The sequence below is a fragment of the Heteronotia binoei genome, chromosome 6 (assembly GCF_032191835.1).
Source record: "Heteronotia binoei isolate CCM8104 ecotype False Entrance Well chromosome 6, APGP_CSIRO_Hbin_v1, whole genome shotgun sequence".
NCBI lineage: Eukaryota > Metazoa > Chordata > Lepidosauria > Squamata > Gekkonidae > Heteronotia > Heteronotia binoei.
The window spans coordinates 1,173,058-1,199,534 of record NC_083228.1 but is presented as its reverse complement, the minus strand read 5'-3'; the positions used below and the strand labels follow the sequence as shown (position 1 = coordinate 1,199,534).

Here is a 26,477-nt window from a genome sequence, read left to right as displayed (position 1 = left end):
CTGATCCAAATGAAAGTTTGGGTCTTGTAGGGCTGAAAGAAGCAGGGCATTGGTAGATCCGGGGCTGGATCATCCTGTCATTTTTAAAAGACTAAAAGCTGTTGAGAGGAGCTCAGCATTCGTGGGAAGGCAGCAGGGGAAAGGAAGGTTTGATCCTTTCACCCCCACCTGTGTGGCTTTGCTTCTCAAAACTGACCTTCAAGGATTCCTGTCTTTGTTCCTTTTCAGGGCTTGAGGCTGTGGGAGTGGAGAGAGAAGAAGTGGGTTTGAGTTGGGGATCAAGTGGGGCCTACTTATTTAACCTTTTTGAAATGCTGGGGAAACACAGTCATGGGCAAGAGTTCCCAGCCATGATGCGGCACGTCTCTTCTGGCAAATATATATTATTAACGATTAACTTGTCTTCATGCACGGCTTCTTAATTCTTAACCTGCAACAGAATTTGTTCTGGAATAGTGAGAGATCCATTACCTTGGCCTCACAACGATCTTGAAGACCACAGCTGTTTAAGCAGCATAATGGATTGTCATGTTGATATCACCCCCACAGCATCTCTCTCTCCCGCTCAAATCCTGCCATTCTCTTTACATCCCTTGGGACTCCCCTCCCCTCCCACTTCTTCATTACAAAGCAAGGCAGAAGATCTCTCCAGCAATGTTCCAAAGAGGTATCAGGGCCAAACCCCATGCTCCGTGACACGCGCATGTGTCAAGGGTCGCCCCTCCTTGTGCCATTGCTCTGACTGAGCTCCCTGGACTGAGGTTACAATCCCTGTGAGTCAAGCTAGATGGGACACCCAGGGGTCTACTCTTCTTTTGGAGTGCCATTCAAGAGGGCTGTAGGGACCCAGTTCTGGTTGGGACCACCACAGTGCCTCCCCCATGTCATTTCTCAGAGCTGAAACATGCCCCCCAGCACCATTTCAGGAGATCAGGAAGATCATTTCAGGAGATCCCCAACACTGTGGTGAAATCAGGCCCCGGTGGTGGTGGCTGTGAGGCAGCTTCTCCTGGCCCGAGTGAAGACCTTGAAGGCGGCATCTCCTCTGCTTTGGCCCTCTGTTCTTCTCCCGCGGTGGGAAGTGGCAGTGCTCACAGCAAGGCTGAAATTCTATTTTCTGGATAAAATGTATATTTGCATAAATCTTCTGGGATACAGGAAAAGGCTGGGCAAAGGATCTGTGGGGAGGACCATGAAGGTGATAATAGGCCAGACCCAAGTAGAGATTGTTTTTGAATTCTGAGAATCAGCATTTCTTCATACCTCTGGCCTAGAATTACCGTATTTTTTGCACCATAAGACTCACTTTTTCCCAAAAAAAATGTGGAGGGAAAAGTGTGTGCGTCTTAAGGAGCGAATACTGCAAAAAAATTCACACAAATGCCTCTAAATTCACACAAACAGCTCTAAAAACTAGGTGCGTCTTATGCTCAGGTGCGTCTTATGGAGTGAAAAATACGGGTACCTCTCTTAAAAAGTTGTGAATTCCTTTCCTCTACCTATCCCTGGAGGATATAAGGAGACCATTTTCTCTAGGAATGTTTAAACTTTTTTTTGTTTGCATTCTCTGTTTTGTAAATCTGAGAGCATATCTGCTTCCTCACATTCAGAAATGAATGCTGCCACATTACTGACTGAAAATATGTTTTTAGGGCTGAATTTTACTATACACTGTATATAGTTGCAGTATGTGGCCGAGTTAGAACATAATGGACCTTGTTTCAGACAAACAAAACTGCCTGGTAACTGGGATTCCAGACAGAACTCAGAATGCTGGACTTCCCATCCTGGGATCTTCCTATCAGAAGAGAGAACTGGCTCTCTCTGCCCCAGTCTTCGGGGGGGGGGGGGGGGCACCTATCAGCACAGTCTTCTCTGTGGTGGCATCTTGACTCTAGAATTCCCTTCCCACAATGATGAGTAAACTTCACAGTTTTATTCCCCAGGCAGCCTGCTAATTCCCCCCATTATTGATTCACCCCAATTGCTATTTTTTCTGGTTAGATTTTAATGCAACTGGTTTGTTTGTAGAGGTTTTCCTAACAACTATCAGCTGCTGAATTGTCTTTTTATGCAGGACCACTTGAGTAATTAACAGAATGGGACATTTAAAAGCAGCAGCCCCTTCTTGTCAAATTGAAAGGGGTTTCTATGTGTAGTGAAAATAATGTGTCCCTTTTTAAAAGACTCCACATTGGCCACCATCAAAGCCTGCCACCAAAAATTTAGACTTTGGATCTGAGCATGACGGCCTCTCTGCCCTGGTGAAGCATTTCTGTCCCCAGGCCCAGCTGCATTCCTTATCCTTCAGCAAAGAAGTCTTCCTGCTCTCAGACTGCGGCTTCCTGTCCTACTCTGTAACATCCTGTGTTTGAATGTTCACAGGAGATCCTGACAAGCCTTCTGGATTTAGAAGTGTCAGAGCTCCAACTACCAAAGTAGCAGCATCCATCGGAAATGCTCAGAAGCTGCCCATTTGTGATAAGTGCGGCTCTGGCATCGTGTGAGTATTGGCACCCAGACCCCATGGAGTAGTGCAGAAGCTGGTCCCTGTGGGAGGTGGAGACATCTCTCACTCATTTATTTCATTCATGTTCCACCTCTCTCCCTACAGCAGTTTGCATCAGTCTCCTCTCCTCCAGTTATTTTCGTGAGGTGAGGCTGAGAATAAGTGAGTGGCCCAAGAGTACCCAGCAAGGATCTGTGGCAGAGGGGGGATTCAAACTTGGGCTCTCCCAGATCCTACCCAGTGGCCTAGAAAGTGGGGGCTTCAATGTCCATTCACAGATTAGAATGTTCCCAATTGCATCCACAAAGGGACAGTTCACCCCAGGTTATTTGGGGAATGAATGTTCTACAAAGTTCCCAGCATGCCCGCTGATTGCACAGATGCACCACATTTCAGCAATCCCTCTCAAGTTGGATCATGGGATAAGAAAGTTACATATTTCGTAAGCAGCAGCAAGTGATCTCACTCCATGCTTTGGAAAGGTCTGTATGGAGTCAGTACCGGTAACTCTTAATTCACCACAGAAGGCCTCCTCTCCTTGTTAGCAACACCCTGGAGGCCAGCAAAGAAAGTGACAGACACCTGCAATGTCGCCTGTAATCGTCTAGACTCTAGGCCCAGCAGATGTTTCCAAGTTCTGTGTTCTGGAGTACGAATGAGACAATTTCCAGGGTGCTGCCAGGTCATCCATTCTTTGGCAGTCCCTTCCATTCCAGAACAGCCTGGGGCTGGGAAGGGAGGATTATTCTGAACATCTTGAGGCGCCCAGATCAGGAAGTGGAGTACAGGAAGGCCTGCAACTTGCACATTTCCCTCATCCTTCTACCAAGGAGCTGAGGGCCACATGCGTGGATCTCCCCCCCCCCCCTTCAGTTTGTCTGCACAAAAAACCTGTAATAAGGTCAAGGAAATCTGGTAATCTAGGGGAGGGACAGTGGCTCAGTGGTAGAGCATTTGCTTGGTAAGCAGAAGGTCCCAGGTTCAATTCTTAGCATCTCCAAAAAGGGTCCAGGGAAATAGGTGTGAAAAACCTCAGCTTGAGACCCTGGAGAGCCGCTGCCAGTCTGAGAAGACAATATTGACTTTGATGGACCCAGAGGGGTCTGATTCGGTAGAAGGCAGCTTCATATGTTCATATCTGCAGAGGTCCTAGGACCATGGCCTTACAGCATCCCTCTTGCTTTATTATTGCATGACCTGGTGAAACTCTTTAAAGGAGACATTCCACAAGTCCATTTTGTCTTGGGGTCTTTGAAAGCCACAGTGCCTCCTAGCCTTTTTAAAGCCCCTTTTTAGCTTACAGGTCCTCATTCTGCAGCTTGTGGAGAGCCATGTGACCCTGTGTGCCACACCAAGCATAAAAGAATTAATATTCAAAGCTTAACCAAGCATTGCTGAAGCTTTTTTCAGTTTCCTGATTGCACCTGAACACGGAAGGTCTTCTTTCCCCCGAGGCAGCCCTTGGACGAGGGGAATTGCTTCCCTCTCTGGGTTCTTGTTCCCTCATCAGCATGAGGCAGAGCAGCTCAGGGGAGAAGAGCACTGCTGCCAGCAAGGCCCAGAGGAAAGGAAACAGATGGAGAAAGTGGGGCACATCACCCCCCCCCATTGTGACTGGCTTACTCTTTTCCTGAGGGGGCAGCCACAATGGTGGTCTTCCTCTCTTCTCTGGGGCCAGCTTGATCTCCACCTGTAAGCTAAAAAGAGGCTTTAAAAAGGCTAGGCGGTACCATGGCTTTCAAAGACCCCAAGATGAGTGCAGAGGCTGTGGAGAAGGGCAGGCTGTCTTCCCCAAGGAGATGGGTTTATCAGGAAAGCTCATGGCTTACCCATCCTCCAGTTCCTGTGGCTGTTTCAAGGTGGGAACAACCTGCCAAACACAGACCACACCAGGCACTGAATGCTGTGCTCACCTTCCAGCGTCAGAGCGTGCCATGCTGGGAAGAGGGCTGAGAAGGGCCTCTGTGTAGACCACTTCACCCCACCTAACACTGGCTAGAGCATTTCAGAATAAGTTGGGACATGTTTTCGACAGGTGGTAGCCAAGAGCAATTTTTGTTTAGCTTTAGCCAATAAACAGCCTTGGCTGAAATATGGATGGGAGTGCAAGGAGGCAGGCAGTGGTAAATCACATTTGAACATCTTGTCTTGAAAACTCTCTGGGGTCACCATAAGTCAGCTGTGATGGCAATAAAGGACAACAGAACAAGACCAGTCTGTACACAGCACTTTTCTCAGAGGTTCCCAGTCCTCACCTTTGACTCTGGTCCTGTTTTCTCCCCAGAGGTGTTTTTGTAAAGCTCCGGGACAAAAACCGCCACCCCGAATGCTACGTATGCAGCGACTGTGGAACCAACCTCAAGCAGAAAGGGCACTTCTTTGTGGAGGACCGCATCTACTGTGAGAAACATGCTCGGGAACGGGCCACACCACCTGAGGGTTATGACGTGGTCACTGTATTTCCACAGTGAAACGGGTGGTTCACCACTGACATATGCCAAAGCGCCACTGTCTCCCACCTCCAAATTCTTCAAGCCACACAAATATTCAGCAAGGCTTCTGCAGTGGACCTTTTTGGTGGCTGCTGCCAGACTACTGTGATAGCACAACACACACATTTTTAAGATAAACATGATAGACCTTACCAAATTGCCTTTTTTTTATACCACTGCTTCTCACTGTCAGTTGTTGAATACTGTCAGTCCACAAAGCCAAACTAACACCCAACTTCCCTTTCTGGTTCAATAAAGTGGTTGATTCAAACTTGTGTTGGCTGTTTTTGTCTGGGGTGGGGTGGGGTGGTTCCCTCATCTGGCAGGTTGGAGGTTCTTTCTTGTCTGAAAGCTAGATGGGATTTCAAGCTGTCTTGGGGAAAGTGGTGTGGGAGTTTAGCACAGCTGTCATTCCCATAGTACAATTAGTTTATAGATTTATTTCTTTGGTTTCCCCCAGATTTAATTTGCCATTTTTAAACGTTTTTTATTAGCCCTCTGCACATACAAGCAACATCCAAAACCTGGCCTGTGGCAGGAGGTGGGGGGGGGGGTGGGTCCTCTGGCTTGTTTGCCTTTAGGGCTGCCGCAGTCTGAGGGGAATTCATAAGCACAGTGCCCTCACCCGCCTTTCCTTTTGCATCCCAGAAGGACCACTTAAACAGCCATTGTCCACGGAGTGTGGGTGTGTTTGAAATCACCAGCATGTACCAACATTGAGTTCTGCTGCCGACTCCAGTAGGGATAAAGCGAGAGGACGCTGTCGGCCTGTCATGCAAGTCCTCTATGAAACTGCAGTCAAAGCTCTTGCCACACAGAGTCATAAAATTGGAAGGTACCTCCAGGGTCATCTAGTCCAAGCCCCCGTACAATGCAGGAAATTCACAAATACCTCCCCCAATCCTCTGTAAAAGCAGCTAGGGGGAACATGCACCTCACCAAAAGTCTAGCTACAAGGTCATTGCCTCTATCATTAACATGGAAGAGTCATTTTTATTGTTTTGCATAACAAACCAGGACCAAAACAGATGTCAAACGGTGAACACAGGAAGAGCGAGCCAGGAGGGTCATGCCAGCTGCTGCCGGGCACTGCCCGCTTCAGCGGCCCCTGGTTCTTCCAAGTGTTAGATAAGAAGTACAGAGCCTCAAAACCCAGACTTAAAAAACACACGAATTCAAAAAAGGTAGTTAAAAGAAAACAGTAGCTTCAGAAAAGATCTTCAGCTTGCTTGCTGAAGGTAACCTTTTTTTAGTGGTGCCTCTAAAAACAAACAGTCCAATTGCAGAAGACGTCTCTCCAGCAGGGTCCTAAGGAGTTCGCAAGCCTGTCCCTCTGCAGCCACCGTGCTGCAGATGTGCCGCTGCTCCAAAACTAAAGTTCATACTTCAGGTTTAACGCAAATAAATTCTCTTTGCAGTTACCAAAAACTAAAGTCACACCTGGTGAACAAGGAACATGGGGACTCTCTTCTGTCTGCATAAAACCACCAGGAATCAAAACATTGTTTAAAAAGCAAAAGCTTTTCTAAGCAGGACTTCCAGAGAACTGTACATATTGAGCAGCTTAACAGGTGCAATGAAAGCCAGAAAAATTATGTCAGTTATTTATCAACAAGGAGCTCCCCCTAAAAGCCACTAATTAGGCCAATTTAGCTAAATTACATTTTACAGTCTTCTATTATCACTTAAGAATACTATACTCAGAACCAAGGTCGAGAATGCTGGAATATGTCCATCTTGGCAGAGTTCTTTCTGAGTTCAGATCGATCGGGTGCATGTTGTCCTCTGAAGGCAAGGTGCTCCTCTTTCATAGTACACTTTCTATGCCGGCATCTTCCGTGGTTTCCAAGACAGTGAAAACTCCCTTTTTCTGTTTAAGCGGTACAGTCATTTTCATTTGATCTAGAAGGGAAAAATAATTCTGAGGTCTAAGGCAGTGGTACTTACTCCACAGCTCCTGCACAGCCACATTCAGAACTGCCAACAGACAAAAAGGCCACATTTACTTCCATCTTTGGCACAAGGCAAGCTCCTTAAGAGAGACCTCACAGCTTACCTGTCCCTCTAGCAGCAACCGTCTCAAGGTCAGAACCACCTACCAGCCCCGAGTCCCTCAGGGTGAGGACCCTGCCCACCTTCCTGGCGCATGGGGCAGGTGCCACATCAGGGAACAGTGCTGAGAAGAGCCAGAGGGCACAGCAAAGAGCCACTGAGAAGGATGAAGCTTCTTCTGAAGGATGCAGATGGGTTTGGGTTTTTTATCAAGCTCAAACACCCCCCATCCTTTTCTAAACCTCTATGCGTTGGTGACACTTTTTTCCCCCCGGTTTAAACTTTTAATAAAAACATAATTCTACAAACATCAACTATAACAATAGCAATATCTATAACACAAGCCATCCTGTTTTGTATATGATATACAAAGTAAATATCTAATAAAAAGCAAAATCTAAGTATTTATCTGGTAATTTACAAAATGCACTTTGATCAGATTGTATATAAGCAAAAAAGAGAAACCATTTCTCTATAAACATATTCTCGCTTCCTTTATCAAATGCTTCTGAATTTTGTTTGGTACCAGCTATTTTATCCATCACTATTAGGTCCCAAATTTTTAGAAACCATTTTCGTTTAGAAGGTAGAACTGAAGCTTTCCACTGATGAGCTATTAATAATTTCGCTGCTATAATAAGCAGAGATGCCAATTCTTTCTTATGTTTTGGTATTTCCGAATTATTCCATAGGTTAAGCAATATTGATTCAGGGGAGAAGGGCACCTTGTGATCTATGATACGTACAATCGTGGGTAAGATTTTCTTCCAGAATTCCAAAACAGGACATTCCCACCAACAGTGGATAAATGAGCCAATATGGCCACACCCTCTCCAGCAGTTAGCATCTTTTGATCTTTTAGTATAAAAAATCTGCAGTGGAGTCAAGTACCATCTGGAGTAAATTTTAAAATTTTGTAGCCGCAAATTCAATATAGGGTTGTGGTATAAATATGATGACCAGATGTTTGACCAATTTTCTATTGTAATTTTAGCCCCCCAATCCTTATCCCAAGCTTTTACTATTGAGCTTTCTATATTCATTTTAAAGTTACTTAGTTCTTTATAGATAATCGCAGTCTTTCCCGTAAGTTTAGGTTCTGAATCCGTCACGGCTTCTTCAAAGGCTTTCAAAGGTCTATTCAATTGGGACAAAATATTTGGGTTGTGTAATAAATGGTGTACTTGATTGTATTGCATCCAGTTGGCCTTAAAATGGAATTTTCTTTCTAAATTTTTATTCGATCTAATTAAGTTATTTATAATTAAATGTTTGAATCTAAAAATACCTGCCTCTCTCCAGTTCTTAAAACTTGCTTTTTCCTTTGCAGCTGGAAACCAGTCTTGCCCCCAAAAAACTGTTGCTGGGGAAGGATGAGGCACTAGTATATGCCTATATTTGTCCCAAACATTCAGAGTTAACTTCAAAAATGGGTTCAATTGAATATTTAAACTACGTGAGCTAGGCCTGTTCCAAATTGTTTCATGTATTAAGTTTGGTTCTATAAAAGATTGTTCTATATGAACCCAGCCTTTTTCTGGGTGTGGAGTCGCATATAACAAAACATTTTTTAATTGAGCCGCCAAATAATATTTTTCCAGATCTGGAAGCGCCATTCCGCCTTGAGTTAAAGGTTTCACTAAGGTTGAATAGGCTATCCTATGTTTTTTCCCTGCCCATATAAAATTTAGAAACAACGATCTCCATTTTTAAAAAATCTCAGGTTTAATAACTATGGGAAGGTTTTGAAATAAAAATAAAAATTTTGGTAGAATAAAGACCTTTAGTTGCTCTATTTTTTCTAATAAATTTAATGAAAGTTTCTCACAGTCTTTGAAAGTCGTTGTTATAGATTTTAATAGGGGGTCAAAGTTTTCTCTAAATAGATTCTGTAAATCCAAAGGTATTAAAATTCCTAAATGTCTAAAGTGGGATTTGACCCATTTGAAATTAAATTCGCTTTTTAACTTGGACTCCAGATCAGACCCCAACCAAATAGGGTATATTTCTGATTTTTTGAAATTTATTGTGAAACCTGCGACTTTTCCAAAATCTTCAATTAACGTCATTAATCTAGTTAAGGAAGGTAGTGGGTTTGTACAGTAGAAGACTGTATCGTCTGCAAATAAACTTACTTTATAGGAAGCATTTTGAGAGCCAATTGACACCCCCTTATTTGAGGATCAGATCTTACAGCCAGGGCTAGGGGTTCTAAGGACAAGGCAAACAAAATTGGGGATAGGGGACATCCTTGTCTAGTTCCTCTTGATGTCCATCTTTGTGAATTATAGTTGTTAATGGACAAGAATGCTTTGGGATCTTCATAAATAGCTTCTATTGAACATAAAAAATTAGGGCCAAATCCCATGTTTCTAAGAACTGTTTTTAAAAAGGGAATTTCTACCTTATCAAAGGCTTTTTCAGCATCAAGAGACAGCATAACTGCCTCTATTTTAGTATTCTTATAATAATTGATGATGCTCAGAATCTTTCTTATGTTGTCCGTTATTGATCTTTCCGGAATACAACCGGCTTGATCTTTATGAATGTAATTAGAAATGATTTTATTTAACCTGGCTGCTAAGGTAGAAGAAAATTTTTTGAAGTTGTGGTTAAGGATAGAGATTGGTCTATAGGAAATTACATTTAATTTATCCTTGTCTGGTTTAGGTAGAACTATTACTCTCGCTTCTTTCCATGAATCAGGCATAGAGCCCTTTGAAAGTACTGAATTGCATGTTTCTAGGAGTGGATCCAAGATATTAAGTAAAATTTTTTTTGTAAAATTCAGACGTCAATCATTACCTGGCGCTTTATTATTTTTCATAGTTTTTATGATTTTTGCAGTTCAGTACTATCAATAGGTTTTTCAAGAAAAAAGAGGTGTTCTTCTGAGATTTTAGTCTTAAAATTAATTTTTTTAAGGAATTCATCAATAGAATTCTGATGAGGATTATTAGAGCTATATAGATTTCTATAGTAATCTAAAAATTGTGCTGTGATTTCTTTTGTTTTCAGGTGCATTTCACCTTGTGAGGATCTTATAGCATAAATTAACGAAGAGGTCTTTTTTTGGGATATTCTATGCTTCAATAATCTCAGATATTTAGGAGATTTAGTGATATATCTCTGCTTTAAGTACATTAGTTGTTTCTGGATTTGAGATGTTTCAAGTACTGCTAATTTCTTCCATTCAAATTCTAGGTTTTTTAAGGTTCTTTTGCCTCCATATCTCATGTCTTAGTTCTAGTGTTTTGATATTGTTTTGTAAATCACTTATGGTTTTCTGTTTTTCTTTTTTATAGTGAGTTGCTAATGAGAGGAGGTTGCCCCTCATTACCGCTTTGAACGCATCCCAGACAACTTCTTGCTTTACACCACACGATGCACCCCCTGACACCAAGCCAGCCAGAACTACATTCCTATGCATTTCTGCACAAAAAAAGCCCTGGTGCAAACCATCAAGGCCTTTTTGATGGCGACCTAGGAAGGAGCTCAGGTGCTAGAGCTCCCGAGTACCGGGTTCTACTATCCATCAACCACTTACGAAAACCCCCGACAGGCTGGCATTTGACATTGGCGAGGAACGAGACATTGGAGACTGCAGGAAACTGGAGGCTACTGGGGGCCACCGACGCCGACGCTCCCAGTAACAACAAACCGAGCGCGGACCGCGCGGCCTACCTGACCGCGAGCACAATCGAGGCGGCGGAGCGGACCGCAGTCGATCGCGGCAGCGACGTAGACGCCCAGGCCAGGATTAAAATCGACATCGTGGTCCGGCGGCCTGGTGATCCGGCGACCGAGCGGCCGAGCGGGGACGAGTGCAGGGAGAGCAGGGCAGACGGAGTGGAATGGAGAGCGGAGAACAGGGCGAGTATAACGAGAGACCCCTGTGCTTGCGAAGTGGGAGTGACGGAGGAGTAGCGGCGAGCCGGGAGAGCAGTGGGAGACTCCTGACGCTTGTAGAACAGGAGCGACGGGAGGAGCGCCAGAGCGACGAAGGGGCTGACGCCCAAGAGAGAGCCTTGATGCGGGTGACCCGGGTGCTTCTGCCTGAAACCAACAACTGGCCGTACAGGCATAATAGGGCTCCATATGAATTGGTTGTCCCTACAGGCAATACAGGAGGGGCTTTACGGCGCGGCGGGGAGTACGAGGGGGGTTTTTACCCACCACGGGCTCACCAGCCTGCGTGAGATACAACGAATAAGCCCCAACCACGAGATCTTTATTTGCACCCGGAGCCTGCAATTTTTCAGAACTATCTGGCGCGTTTACATGACTGGGCACAACCACTGACACTTGGCCCTGGACCCTGCACTGTGCACTTTACTTTACCCTGTACTGACTGGCCGACTATTGACTGTAATTTGAGCGGCAACACTTTATCATACCTATCGGTGGCTGCTAACCCACAAGGAGCGTCCAAACTGCACTCACGTCGCACTTTAAGAACTGCCAACCCACTCCGGAATTCAGTAGTTAAAAATTTAAATTATTACTAATTAACTCATTGATTGATTATTGTATATTTGAATTGGATCATAAAAATATTGTTAGCAAATTGATGGGAATTAGGGAGGGGTAAATTAATTGCTATTGGGATTATTTTTATCAAATATATATAAGGATTGGAGGGGGTTTTGGGTTAATTGGTATTAGGGTTAGTTAGACGGAGTGAGGAGGGTGTGTAATTAGATACCAGCCTGATAGTGGTTTCATTGCAGCTGCTGCCAGCGAGGAATGGCTGGCTCAGGGATTCCGGTGCTCCTGGGGAGGGGGAGGTATGGCGGTGTGAGCAGACATTATAAGGGAGGCGGACAGAGACAAGTCGGTGCTCGGCCCCCCTCCAGCCTGCGGCCCATCCCAAGGGTGACAGGTAGTAGGACCAGGAGTAACCCGCCTCCGTCATTGGTGTTGTGCAACGCCAGGTCCATCAATAATAAGACCTCAATTCTCCGAGAGTTTATGCTCGAGCAGAATATGGACCTGGCTTGCGTGACCGAGACCTGGATCCGGGAGGGTGATACAGTGGCCCTCTCGCAAACAGCTCCCCCAGGTTACTCGGTCTTCCACCAATCGCGGACTAGCGGGCGGGGGGGAGGAGTGGCATTATTTGCACGGGAGGCTTACTCCTTTAGGGCGCTCCCGGCCCCAAAGATTGAGGGCATTGAATGTGCCAGGCTGGCGTGGGGGGATGAAGAGGGGTTGGCGATTTGGCTGGTGTACCGTACGCCTAACGCACCGGCCAACGCCTTACCGTCCCTGCTCGAGGCGGCGACAGGCTGGGCGCTGGAGCACCCAAGGCTGATAATCCTGGGTGACTTCAACGTCCATGCCGATGACCCGTCCTCCAGCCAGGCGACGTACCTAGTGTCTTCCATGGCGACACTGGGACTCTCTCAATTTGTTGCAACCCCCACCCACCAGGCCGGACATATGTTAGACCTGATCTTTGCGGCCGGGATTGTAGTGAGCGATATAACCATAGAGGTAGTGCCATGGTCGGATCACTTCGCCCTCAAGGCCCGCGTAAATATGCCCCCCCGAACCTGTTTAGGCGAGGAGCCGATTATGGCTCGCCCGCGGAGCCAAATGGACCCGGAACGGTTCCAGATGGCTCTGCGGGACTCCTGGTCCTCTGGCGATTCCCTTGATGGCCTGATTGAGACCTGGAATAGCCGGCTCTCTAGGGCCATCGAGGAGATCGCACCTCGGCGCCCTCTGCGACCTCGGATTAAGCTGGCTCCGTGGTACACCCCGGAATTACGCCAGCTGAAACAAGGCCTTAGACGGCTAGAGAGGCAATGGCGACGCACTCGTGACGAGGCGACTAGAACATCTTATAGGAAGTTTATGAAGTCCTATGAGATGGCAATCAAGGCCGCAAAGAAAACATACTTTGCGGCTAGGATTGCATCCGCAAATTCGCGCCCAGCCCAATTATTTAGAATAATTCGGAATTTGACTATATTGCCTCAAGGCAATTCTAAAGCTAAGGAATTGGAGATTGGCTGCGAGGCTTTTGCGAAATTCTTTGCGGATAAGGTCCAATCGCTCCGCCAGGACTGCCCCGCCAATTTGGAGGCAGTAAGTGGACTCGAAGCCCAATGCGTGTCTTCGGATTCAACTCTGGATTGCTTCGACCCGCTCAGCTTGGAGGAAGTCGACAGAGTTCTTGCCACTGCACGCTCCACGACTTGCGATCTGGACCCTTGCCCCTCCTGGCTAATTAAGGCCTGCCAGGAGGAACTAAGATATCCTATACGGGATATTATAAATCGATCCCTTTCAGAAGGTGTTTTCCCAACACCTCTGAAAGAGGCATTGGTCCGCCCTCTCCTGAAAAAACCGTCATCAGACCCGGCCGAATTGGCACACTACCGGCCGGTCTCAAATTTGCCCTTTTTAGGCAAAATTATCGAGAGGGCCGTGGCAGTGCAGTTACAGGAATTTCTGGAGGACGCTTCCGTCCTAGACCCATGCCAGTCCGGCTTCCGCCCGGGCCATGGGACAGAAACAGTCCTGGTCGCCCTCATGGATGACCTCCGACGGCAACTGGATCGAGGCGGCTCGGCAGTATTGCTGTTGTTAGACCTATCGGCGGCGTTCGATATGGTCGACCACCGGCTGCTGACCCGCCGCCTCGCCGACGCAGGAATTCGGGGGCTAGCCTTACAGTGGCTCTCCTCCTTTCTTGAGGGTCGGGGACAAAGGGTGGCAATTGGGGGGGAACTGTCCCAGAGGTACCCACTCGATTGCGGAGTGCCTCAGGGAGCAGTCCTCTCCCCGATGCTGTTTAACATCTTTATGCGCCCCCTTGCCCAGATTGCACGGAGGTATGGGCTGGGTTGCCATCAATATGCAGATGACACTCAGCTCTATCTATTGATGGGCGACCGGGCTGGTGATGTCCCAGCAAATTTGGACCGGGCACTACAAGCCGTGGCTGACTGGCTCAGGCTGAGCGGGCTGAAGTTGAATCCGGCGAAGACTGAGGTCCTTTGTGTGGGCCGCGGAGGACCGGGAGGGGAGATTACTTTACCGGCCTTTGACGGAGCGCCACTGGTACCGGTGCGCAAAGTCAAGAGCCTGGGAGTGCTACTGGAGTCCTCCCTATCAATGGAGGCCCAAGTAGCTGCCACTGCTAGATCCGCCTTCTTCCATCTTAAGAGGGCGAGGCAGCTGGCTCCCTTCCTGGAGCGCGTCGACCTAGCAACTGTGATCCACGCAACGGTCACTTCGAGGTTAGACTACTGCAATGCCCTCTACATGGGGCTGCCCTTGTACCAAACACGGAGACTCCAGGTAGTCCAGAACGCGGCGGCCAGGCTGTTGGAGGGACTACCACGGTGGGAGCCTGCATGGCCTGGGCTGCGCAACCTGCACTGGCTGCCGGTTGTCTACCGTGTTCGCTATAAGGTGCTGGTTATTACCTTTAAAGCCCTATATGGCCGAGGACCTGCCTACCTAAAGGACCGCCTCTCCCCATATGTACCCCGGAGAGCACTGAGGTCTGGTTCCCAGAATTTATTAACAATCCCTGGGCCAAAAGAAGTTAGGCTGAAGGCCACTAGGGAGCAGGCCTTCTTGGTGATAGCCCCTCGCTGGTGGAATGACCTTCCAGAGATGGTGCGAGCCCTGCGGGACCTGAACCAATTCCGCAGGGCTTGCAAAACATTTCTTTTTCAGTTGGCATTTGAGACATCTTGTGGTATTTGAGACAGAACCTGATAATGAACGAACAGATATTTAGCCATCTCATATACATCAGGACTATATTATTTTAGCACCTATTTTATATGTTTTATGTATTTTAAATAACTTATTTGTAATTAATGTTTAAATTGCTATGCTTTATGTGAATCATGGGACTCCCATGCCTGTTATATTGTTTATTGTTTAATGTGAATCATGGGACCCCATGTCTGTTAGCCGCCCTGAGCCCGCCTGGCGGGGAGGGCGGGATATAAAAATAAATTATTATTATTATTATTATTATTATTATTATTATTAAAATGAAAATATTCCTCAATCTGTTTCATAGCCGTATCACAAAAACTTTGATCATGTAGTAATAAAGAATTTAAAGACCATGAGTGGCCAATGTCCTCTGTGTTATACATATCAACTGAAGCTGATATGATTGAGTGGTCTGACAGTGAGTGAGATCCAATATCAGACTCAGTTGTGTGTTGTCGTAAGTCATTAGACATGAGTATGTAATCAATACGAGAATAATTGTTATGTACTGGTGAGAAAAAAGAGTATTGCTTTACACCTGGATTCAGTACTCTCCAAACATCTTTTAGGTTATATCTTAAGAAAAGGGATTGTAATTTGGACGTGGCAGGCACCCCTTTCACTTCAAATTTGTTCTTGTATGTTTTATCTAACTTAGGATCATCTATTAGGTTAAGGTCTCCCCCAATCACTACTTCTCCCTGTTTAAACTTATTTAGTTTTAAGAAAACAGTTTCTAGGAACTCTATTTGATTATTGTTTAGGGCATAAATTGACGCTCTTGTCAAGTTTTATTAACTATGGTTTTAATTTTACTATGTAAATGTTTTTAAGCTGAATTTATGTGAATTACAATGTTGTAAGCCGCCCTGAGCCACTTCGGTGAGAAGGGCGGGATATAAGTCTATATATATATATATATATATAAGTCTATATAATAAATAAATGCCAATCCATCAAGACCACCTTTGATAAACAGAAATCTACCATGAGGATCAACTAAAGTGTTTTTACAATGAAAGGGGATAGTTTTTGAGACCAGAATGGCAACTCCTCTTGCCTTGGATGAGCCTGGTGCTTGGAAGCTTTGTGAGAACCATTTGGATTTTAAAATGGAATCTCTTGAGTTTCTTGCAAACATAAAACGTTTACTTTCTCTTTATACATAAGGTTTGAAATTCTTTTGACCTTGATACAATTACCTAAGCCTCTGCAATTCCATGAGACTATTTTTATGTGTTTAGACATTTTGTGCACAATACTGCTTCAACTTTCTTCTATATAACTCAACAGGACAGCCTTTATGTATAGATTCACTAAAGTACAAGATAAAAGCTTTAAACTTTAAAAACTATTTGTATATGTACAAAATCCTCAACTAGTGGGATTCAATTCCACACCTCTGCCTGTAGAGAGGGTTAAGAGAGCCTTTAAGCATAAAGCTCTCACAAAAGAACTGAGAGTATATCAACAAAATTACTTTTATTCTAACTTAGGTGGAGGGCACTTTAGCAAATGTTAAGATTTTAAAATGTGTGCTCCTCTTTCCTCCTTTACTGTTTAAGAAAATCTATGAACGACAATTAGACTTATACAAATTCATTAAATTAAAATAGAGGAATGGGTATTACATTTAAATGACTTAACTACTTTGTTTCTGCTATTTGTTTGCCGAACTTTATGCATTAGAGGTAAATGTAAAGTGATACATAAAGGATTTTAAGGTATATTACCAAACAGTCTAATATGCAAACAAATTTAAGTTGAAAAAACCTTGTAAAAAATGAATGTAGAGATCATATCTCAATTACATTGTTGGTGTTACTTAGCACAGTTGAGTAGTTTACTTACAACTCCAACAGTCATGTAATACTCACTATCCATGAAATAAGAATATATGATCATTTTATAACCAAAGAAATAAATAACAACTAAAAAAACAGGTTGCTTACCTGTAACTTATGATCTTCGAGTGGTCATCTGTGCAGTCACACACATGGGTTTTTCCGCTGGAACGAACCCGACCTCGGAGAATTCAAAGCTAGCCTTAGGCGTTATTTTTGGCGCGCACTTCCTCCCGCCCTGGGGAGCAGGCATCCACTGCGCATGCCTGGAGCGGGGGGAAGGCGCTCCACCCACCAGTTTCTTTCCAGCCGCTGTTAAGTGCAATATAGTCTAAGGGATGTAGAATCGCAGAAACAGCAGCGGGGACTGATGGGTGGGCGTGTGTGACTGCACAGATGACCACTCGAAGATCATAAGTTACAGGTAAGCAACCTGTTTATCTTCTTCGTGGTCTCTGTGCAGTCCCACACATGGGTGACTGATGAGCTAACCTGCACGGAGGTGGGTGCTGTTTCTGAAAGAGAAATTTCAGAAGTTAGGTTATACATAACAGATGAGTAAAGGTACTCCCACTCACCATTGGAGAGCATGGCATCTCAGTTGAAAATGGAGCGGAGTACGGCTTGCCCGAAGGAAGAATCTCGCCTTGCATGAATGTCCATGGCATAATGCGTGGCAAAGGTGGACGATGAAGACCATACTGCTGCTGCACAGATGTCTTCAACGGGTATGCCCCTCGCAAAGGCGGAGGATGTGGCTAGTGCCCTAGTAGAGTGTCCCCTTAGAGGTTCTGGAACTGGTTGTTTAGCTAACTTGTAACAAAGTGATATAGCCTCAACCAGCCCCTTAGACAGTCTCTGTATAGAGAGTTTCTGTCCCTTCTTGTGGGTTCCGTAGGAAACAAACAATGCGGTATCTTTGCGGAATGCAGCAGTCCTGTCCAGATAGAAGGCAAGGGCTCGACGCACATCGAGGTTATGGAGGGATTTCTGTCCCGAATCCGAGGGGTGTTGGAAAAAAGATGGTAAAGTGGTTACACTTTGGAGGTGGAAGGGTGACACCACTTTAGGTAAGAAATTTGGGTCCGGCCTCAGAACCACTCTGTCGTGATGAAAGACAGTGTAGGGCGGATCAGATCGAAAAGCGCAAATGTCACTGGCCCTTTTAGCTGAGGTGAGTGCAACTAGCAGGGCTGTTTTCCACGATAAAAGGTGCAAGGGGATAGACGCCATTGGTTCGAAGGGGGGCTTCATCAATTGACTGAGCACGACAGATAGACTCCATGTAGGGCAGAGTTGCCTAGTCGGAGGTTTAAGGTGGAGAATTCCCTTCAAGAAAGATTTTGTAACAGGATGTGCGAATACTGTACGGCCCTCTATGCTCTGGTGGAAGGCGGAGATGGCTACCAGATGCACCTTGAGTGAGGAGTAAGTGAGGCCAGATTCCGAAAGAGAGACGGTGTAAGTAAGGATCTGCGAGATGGAGGAGGACGCAGGGTGGAAATTATTGCGCTTGGCATATTGAGTAAAGCGTTTCCATTTAGCTGTGTAGGATTTCCTAGTAGAAGGCTTCCTGGCGTTTAAAAGGATGTGTCTGACATCGTCAGGAAAACCTAAAAACTGATCTTCCAAGCTGTTAATTTGAGGACTGAAGGATTGTGGTGTAGGACCCTGCCCTTCTGTTGTGACAGAAGATCTTGCACCTGTGGGAAGCAGTGATAAGTCCTGTTCGATAGGAGGAGCAGAGTGGTAAACCACACCTGGCGCGGCCACCAAGGAGTGATCAAGATACAGTTCGTGTGGTCCAACTGCAACTTCTGAATTGTCCTTGTTATGAGCGGAATCGGTGGGAAAAGGAAATGAAGTGGGCCGTTCCACGTTTGTAGGAACGCATCCCCTGGTGACAGGGAGGATGGGGGGCCTCTCATGTAGAAAATGTCGCATTGAGCGTTGTCCGGGGACGCAAAGACATCTATGGTTGGGGCACCAAACACAGTGAAGACAGGGAGGAGATACTTCCTGTTGATTGGCCATTCGTGATCGTTTATTGTCATCCTGCTCAGAGTATCTGCTTGCGTATTCTGCACCCCTGGTAAGTGCACTGCAGTCAGATGGATTTTGTGAGCGATGCTCCAATGCCACAAGCGTAGTGCCATCTTGCAGAGACGGGAGGACGCAGTCCCTCCTTGCCGATTGATATAAAACACAGTCGCCACATTGTCCGATGTTATTTGTATGTGGCGACCGTGCAGAGATGGCAGGAAGGATTTCAGTGACCTGTGAACAGCAAGGAGCTCGAGACAGTTGATATGCAGGAGCTTTTCGTTCGCTGTCCACTGACCTTGGACCATCAGAGAATCGAGGTGAGCTCCCCACCCCCACCTCAATGCATCTGTGGTGACAACAGTTGAAGGTGATTGTTTCAGGAATGGCATTCCTTGTAGAAGATTGTGCTGGCTTGTCCACCACTGTAAGGACGGCAGAATGTGGTTGGGAACTGAAAGTAGCGTCCGTTGTGATTGCCTCTGTGGGTGAAAGGTCCTGACAAACCACAGTTGTAGAGGCCGCATGTGGAGCCGAGCATATGAGAGAACGGCGGTTGTTGCTGCCATCAGACCCAGCATGCGCTGAAACACGAGAGCTGTTTGTGTCGGATGGGAGATTATATTGTTGGCCAGGGTTTGGATATTTGTAACCCTGTCTATGGGTAAGTATGCCATATGGTCTGTGGTGGATAGATATGCCCCGATGAATTGTATTGTCTGCGAGGGGGAGAGTTGAGATTTTTGGTGGTTGACCTGCAACCCTAGAGTAGCGAGGAGGTGAAGTGTTATTTGAATGTGCTCCTTGAGCTGCTCTTCCGAGATTCCCACCATCAACCAATCGTCTATATAGGGGTAAAGGGCTATGCCCCGCTGACGGAGGAATGCTGCTACCACTGCCATACATTTTGTGAAGACCCTTGGGGCGGTTGATAGGCCGAAGGGAAGTGCCCTGAATTGGTAGTGGGCATCCCCTATGGCAAACCTCAGGAATCTTCTGTGGCAGCTGTTGATGGTAATGTGGAAGTACGCGTCCTGCAGGTCTATCAGTGCCATCCACGCGTCCTTGGGAATGAGTGGCAGTGTGGACTGTAGGGTAATCATGCGGAATTTTGTGGGACGTATGTATTTGTTCAGTCTGCGTAAGTCCAGGATTGGGCGCTGGCCCCTGTCTCTCTTCGGTACCAGAAAGTACCGGGAGTAAAACCCCGTGCGATGGTATTGGGAGGGGATTGGCTCTATGGCCTGTTTGGCCAGAAGGATGTTGATTTCGTCTTGTAGAGCCTGTGAGGGGGGGGTTACAAGGAAGTGCGAGTTCTTTGGTTGTGAGGTGAACTCTATGAAGTAACCCTTCTTTACAATTTGCAGTACCCAAGAGTCCGTTGTTATGGACTGCCACGTCGGTAGGAAGGGAAGGAGTCTGGGAGTGGAGGGGGTGAAGTCAAAGAGACTGTTTGGAGTGGTCTTTTTTGGAGCTTGCGGTCTTTGGCGTTGTTGAAAGGGCTGCTTTGCAGGGGGTGCCCTCCTTCTCCAGTAATCAGATTGCTTTGGAGATCTAGTGCGCTTGTAAAAGGGGGTTTTCCAAGGTCTCTGCCTGTTACCTTGAGGTTGCTGTTGGGTTACCCCCAGTCGTTTTGCTCTTTTCCTACTGTCATCCACGGTGGTAAGGATGTCATCCGTGGTGGCATTAAACAGGCCCTGCCCATCAAATGGGAGATCTTCTATTTTATACTTAATGTCCTGTTGTAAGGAAGACGAGCGAAGCCAGGCGTGTCTCCTGAGAGCTATTGCGGTCGCCATTGATCTGGATGTGCATCCAACTGAGTGGCGAACAGTGTTGATTTGTTGCTTGCTAAGACGATTGAGCTCTCTTAGCAGTTTGGTGGCCTGTCGTTGTGATGTTTCAGGTAGCGATGGTACCAGAGTGGTGAGCTGTGCTGCAATGTTGTGTGCATATGCCGCAAAATGAGCCATGTAATTATTAATTTTTACTGATGCTGTGGAGATTGAATAAAGTTTTCTCCCCAGTGTATCCAGTTTACGCCCCTCTTTCTCTGGTGGTACAGGGTGGCGTGTTTGCTTAGTTTTTGACGACGAATGCACAATCATAGAGTTAGGTGCTGGATGATTAAACAAAAATTTTGACTCCGGGGCGTGAATTTTGTACAGTGACTCGACACGTTTGGACGTTGGTGGTATAGAGGCTGGCTTATCCCAAGCCTCCTTTAGGGCCTCTAGATGGACTGGAAGCATGGGTAATGATGAAGTAGCAGGTAGGTCTGCATTGATCAAATCGTGGACGACGTCGGTAACTTTAGGAAGGTCGGTGGTTAACTTAATGTTCAAAGCTGTGGCCATGTCGGTTATGAGGTCCAAATAGGACTTGGCCCCTTCTGAGGGAGAGAGATCTGCAGGCTTGACTATGTCAGAGGCTGGGGAGGCCGGCTGAGATAAGGACTGTGAAGAGTCTGAAGCCTCAAGGTCTGACTCGTCTTCGTCCCGTGGATCCTCTGGATCCGGTGGTAAGGGCGGTTTAGTTTGCTTGGATGTTGACGGTGTAGGAGAGACTGGAACCCGATGGCGAGGCGATACCGCATGTTCAGAACGAGATGACAGATGGCATTGGTACCGTGCTGGACTTTGCTGTTGTTGGTACCGTGCTGGACTTTGCTGTTGTTGGTACCGTGCTGGGCTGTGCTGTTGTTGGTACCGTGCTGAATCCTGTGGTTGGTACCGGCCCAAGTCTTTCTGCTGCTGGTACCGTGCCGGGTCCTGTTGTTGGTACCTAGTCGAGTCGTGTCGTTGATACCGGTCGTGGTACCGTTCTCGATGTTCCACATCCTGGTGCCGTGGGTCACGGTGCCTACGGGTGCGGTAAGATTCTATAGAAGGGGATCTTGACGGCGTATAGCGCGGGTAGGAGCAACGAGATGGAGAGCGTGATCTGCTATGGTACCGACTCCCTTCGTCTCTACTGAAGGATCGCTCACGGTATCGTGTGGTCTTCTCCCAGTATGGGGATGTCTGGTACCGGTGCTTCATTCTGGGGGACGCAAGATGTCTGTCCCTAGAGAGTGATCTTCCGTGACGCCTATCGGGTGCGTGGTCTCGATGGCGTGGAGAGTCGAAGCGGAGGGGAGACACCATAGCGTCCTTGTAGGTACGAGGGACAGTAACGTCCCGGAAGGAATCAAGGTCGAGCTGTTTTTGCAGTTGCTGTTGCTGTAGAAGTTGTTGCTGTTGCAGTTGCTGTTGCTGTAGAAGCTGTGAAGATGGCTGGGTAGGTTCCTTCGCCAAGAGGTCCTCCGGCAGGAATTCCTGTATCGAAGGCGAACGAGAGCCAATTCGTATGACCTCGGATTCGATAGCATCTACCGGAGTCAGGACTGGAGGCGGCGTTGGAGCCGTGAGCACTCGGAGTGAAGAGACCGCTAAGGCGGCTTTCGCATCCGAAGCCGACTGGTGTGGCGAAGATTTCTCTTTACCCGTCGATTCACCATGTTTTTTCTTGGAATCGTGGTGCTTCTTCGGGTGTTTTGAGGGCTTAAGCTTCCTGGGAGTCAGAGCCACAGAAGCTGCCTGGACCGTACCGACCCTCTGAGGTGTGAGGGAAGGTGGTGACTTCTGAGGATCAGAAGATTGAGACATAGCCGGACGCAGAGATTGGGTCAGTAGGTGACTGTTCAGTCTAGCGGCGCAGTTCTTTCTAGCTTGTTTGCCGAACTGGGCACAGTGAGCACAAGCGTCAATCCTGTGGGTTTCGCCCAGGCAAATCAAGCACAAAGCGTGGCCGTCTGAGGAGGGGATCTTAGTCCCACAACGGATGCACTTTTTAAAAGTGATTTTAACTTCTTTTCCTTCCATACGCCCGGGGGGGAAGGGGGGGGAAGGAGGAAAAGGGAAGAGATAGAGGGAAAAGGAGAATATATAAAGAACTCTTTTTTTTTTTTTATACTATACCAGACAGAAGTAAACGGAGCAGAAAAACGAAGAAAGAACGTTAGCGGTAGCGGAGGAAAAAAACAGTTGAGGAGGCAAGTTGAGAGGAGACGCAACGAGGAAGGACTATCCCGGTCGGCCGTCGGAAAGAAACTGGTGGGTGGAGCGCCTTCCCCCCGCTCCAGGCATGCGCAGTGGATGCCTGCTCCCCAGGGCGGGAGGAAGTGCGTGCCAAAAATAACTCCTAAGGCTAGCTTTGAATTCTCCGAGGTCGGGTTCGTTCCAGCGGAAAAACCCATGTGTGGGACTGCACAGAGACCACGAAGAAGATTATATAGAATTCATTAACTGTTTTGTTTGGAAGACTACCTTAATATTTTTAACTAAAATTTCCCTTGCCTTTCCTAAACTATATCTTCTCAATAAAGTGCTTACTCTGCCAAAATTCATTAATTCCAAGTTCAACAACAATGATATTTCCTAAGTCTAAATCTTGTTTAATTAATTAATATCTATTCAACAAATCAATTTTTATATCCTTAAATACTAACATTTCTAATGAATTGGTATTTCAGGTTAAACGGAATACATTAACTGAGCTAAGTAGTTTTCATAACAAGATAACAACTCTTATTATATAGAGGCATGCATTAAAGACCACAGGAAAATAATAAAAACTAACTTATAGACTTGTTGGTCTCTCACTATTGGTTTGTAATCAATAACCCCCTAGCTCAGTAAGAAAGTTTTTTCCAACTATAAGTGCTACCCTTCAAATCCAAAAAGAAAAGAAAAGAAAAAACCGCAGTACAAGTCCTACAAAATTAGTAATGCTGGTGGACAAAAAGCCGCAATAACATGGGACAGAAATAGTCTAGCTCTTCAGCCCTGGGTGCAAAGAGTAACGTGTTATTTCACGGGACGAAAGTAGACTAACTCTTCAGCACTGGGTGCAAAGGGTAACGTGTCCCAGTGAACCTAAACTTAAAATAATGAACAAGTAGTAAAAGGGCTTAATTGCAGAATTTATAAGCCTGGCGTCTGCTTCCAATATCAGGAATTGGCTTTCGGCTCTTTTTGCTTCAGCTTCCTGTTGAAGTTCATGGCCGCTGCTGGAGCGAACTCAGGACAGCCGATCAGAGTCTCGCATAAAACAGACGCTAAACCAGGACGAAATAACAAAAGAGATTAATGCTCAGTATTGAAAACAACACACAGTCAGGTCATGTCTTTATCAGCCAAAAGCAGGTGTTCCTCTTCTTCTTGGGTGACTGCGATGTTCATGGCTGCTAGCAAAGCCCTCCCCGTAATGCCATCAGACGCCTGGAAAAGTGCGCCATTTTTGAAAATCATGTCGGAGGCTGGACTCCAGCAGAACTTAATCTTCTTTTCAAATAGCTTCATGGACACCACTCTAAGTTGTCTTCTTTTTTTAAGAGCCTCTGGAGAAAGGTCCATAAGAAAAAGGATTTTTTCCCCTTTAAATTTGAAGTTGGCTCTTCGTGCCTCTTGGAGTATAGCATCCCGGACCTCCAGGGAACTAAATTGCACGAGGATGTCCCTTGGTCTGTTTCTCCCCAATGCTTTCGATCCCAGTCTATTTATGTTTGGATATGTTATTTAACGAAATGTCATCATTTTTCATAGATTTGTTTAGCCATTCCACCACCAGTTTGGTTAGGGTAGTATTATCTTCCGCGCCCTCCTCTACCCCCCTAATTTTGAGGTTTCTTTCTCTCCAGCGATTTTCCAGCATCATGATTTTTTCTGTCGCCCTCGTTTCAAACTGCTGCAGTGATTTTATTTCATCTTGTGCAGAGTAAAGCATTTCGGTGGCATTTTCTGCCACTTTAGAAGTTTCCTTTAAATCAGCTGTTAATGAGTCCAGTTTTATATTAACTGGTTGGAGCAAGCTTGTCATTGAGCTTGTAAAGAACTTACATAGCTCCTCTTTGAAAACGAACAGATTTTCCTTTGTTATTGGGCTTTCATTATTGTCAGCATCATTTTCCATTTGGGAAGAGTTAGTAACGGGCGCCATGTTAGCTGGTGTTAACAGCCCTGTATCTCCCGCGGTAAGTTTAGAAGTTAGGGAAGGAAAAAAGTTTTCAACTGACTTAACTGGATTTTTTGATGGTTTAGGCATCTTCCGGGTACTTTTCTTCATTGTTTGTGACTTTTGTTGTTGTCCATAGCGGTTTTTTTAGTGGTAAGGAGGCAAAGAGAGCAGAGCTAACTCAAAGCAGGTCTGCCATCTTAGAGCGACGCCCCACCCCCCTTTGGAGACACTTTTTTATGCCAGGCTATAATTATTAGACAAGGACCCGAGACAGCTTTTGAAACTGGGGGTTAAATTAAAATAGCAAAGATAGTGTTATAGGGGTTAGAATTGAGGCAGATCTTATTCAGTAGACTGAACAGAATTAAATTTATTTATTTATTTTATTTATTCCGTAACTTATATCCCGCCCTTCCCACAAGTGGCTCAGGGCGGCTTACAACAAACAATAAAACAATAAAATCGGAACAAGTTATTACATTTAAAATCAAGCATTTAAAAACCTAAAAACCTTAAAATTTTACATTGAAGCTATACAGTATAATCACAAAAATCTAGAAAGCTACATTTGTCCAGTCATCTGTTTGAGTCATGGCTTTTTCGGTAGAAAAAGCTCAGCAGGAACTTATTTGCATATTAGTACACACCCCCTGATGTCACCATTGTTTCACACAGTGCTTTTTCTGGGAAAAGCCCAGGAGGAACTCATTTGCATATTAGGCCACACACCCTGGTGCCAAGCCAGCCAGAACTGCATTCCTGCTCAAAAAGCCCTGGTTTCAGTGAAGAATCATAAGCCACAGGATAAAATTAAAACCATCTTAAAGAATTTCTGCTATAATTCCTTTAACTATGCTATATTCTTAAGCAACAGCTACCTTGGGGAGGGCAACTTGCAAAACAGATGACCAGCCACATCAAGGGCAGGATGTTGTCACAGAATCCTGCTGCTACTTATCATTGTGAGAGTGCAGACTGGGTTGGAAGTTCCACACTGAAAATGCAGATTTTTGCTAAAGCTGGAAAAGATTCTGATATCACCAAAGGCATTCCTATGACTTGCTAAGAATGAACAATGAAATCTAATAAATTAAAATGGATACCCTACACAGATTTTGAACACTTTGAAGAGCTGCAGGAGGGCTTTGTTACCAGGTTGTTTCCAAATGAATGTTAACGAGGTCATGGCTTACCCCTCCTTGCTCTAAGGTGACACTCAGACCCCCCCCCCGGGCATCTTTTCTTGGACAAAATAAAGGAGTTGAGCTCTCCCTCTATACATGGAGTTTCACACTTCAAATGCGCTGCTAGAGAGCCACTCAATGCTCACAGGAAACATAATCTGGACTTACCAAGAAGGTCACTTCTATCCAGCAGTAGCTCTAGATCTTGGTCAGATATAACTTTCTCTCTGGATCCTTTAACTTCCCTGATGGCATGAAGAACACACATTTAAAGTACAAACATGAAAATCAGTCCTCAGAATAAGAACATAAGAGAAGCCATGTTGGATCAGGCCAACGGCCCATCAAGTCCAACACACTGTGCCACACAGTGGCAAAAAATTTTATATACACATACACACTGTGGCTAATAGCCACTGATGGACCTGTGCTCCATATTTTTATCTAAACCCCTCTTGAAGGTGGCTATACTTGTGGCCGCCACCACCTCCTGTGGCAGTGAATTCCACATGTTAATCACCCTTTGGGTGAAGAAGGACTTCCTTTTATCCGTTTTAACCTTTCTGCTCAGCAATTAACCTTCTTGCAGCTCCCCCTGCCCCAAATAATA

General features: G+C 45.8%; 2 protein-coding genes across 2 annotated transcripts in view; one reads left to right on the top strand and one right to left on the bottom strand.

Moving 5' to 3' along the window:
* The window catches only part of LOC132573469 (PDZ and LIM domain protein 1-like), a 35,085-nt gene extending 29,813 nt beyond the window's left edge, over positions 1–5,272 (top strand). The window contains exons 7-8 of the mRNA XM_060240958.1: positions 2,386–2,503; positions 4,794–5,272. Coding sequence (XP_060096941.1) covers positions 2,386–2,503; positions 4,794–4,980 — 305 coding nt within the window. The 3' untranslated portion in view covers positions 4,981–5,272. The remainder of the gene's footprint in view (positions 1–2,385; positions 2,504–4,793) is intronic.
* A 702-nt stretch (positions 5,273–5,974) lies between these two features.
* Positions 5,975–26,477, bottom strand: part of HELLS (helicase, lymphoid specific) — a 56,827-nt gene continuing 36,324 nt past the window's right edge. The window contains exons 21-22 of the mRNA XM_060240987.1: positions 26,036–26,112; positions 5,975–6,903 (exon numbers count right to left, since the gene is read on the bottom strand). Coding sequence (XP_060096970.1) covers positions 6,809–6,903; positions 26,036–26,112 — 172 coding nt within the window. The 3' untranslated portion in view covers positions 5,975–6,808. The remainder of the gene's footprint in view (positions 6,904–26,035; positions 26,113–26,477) is intronic.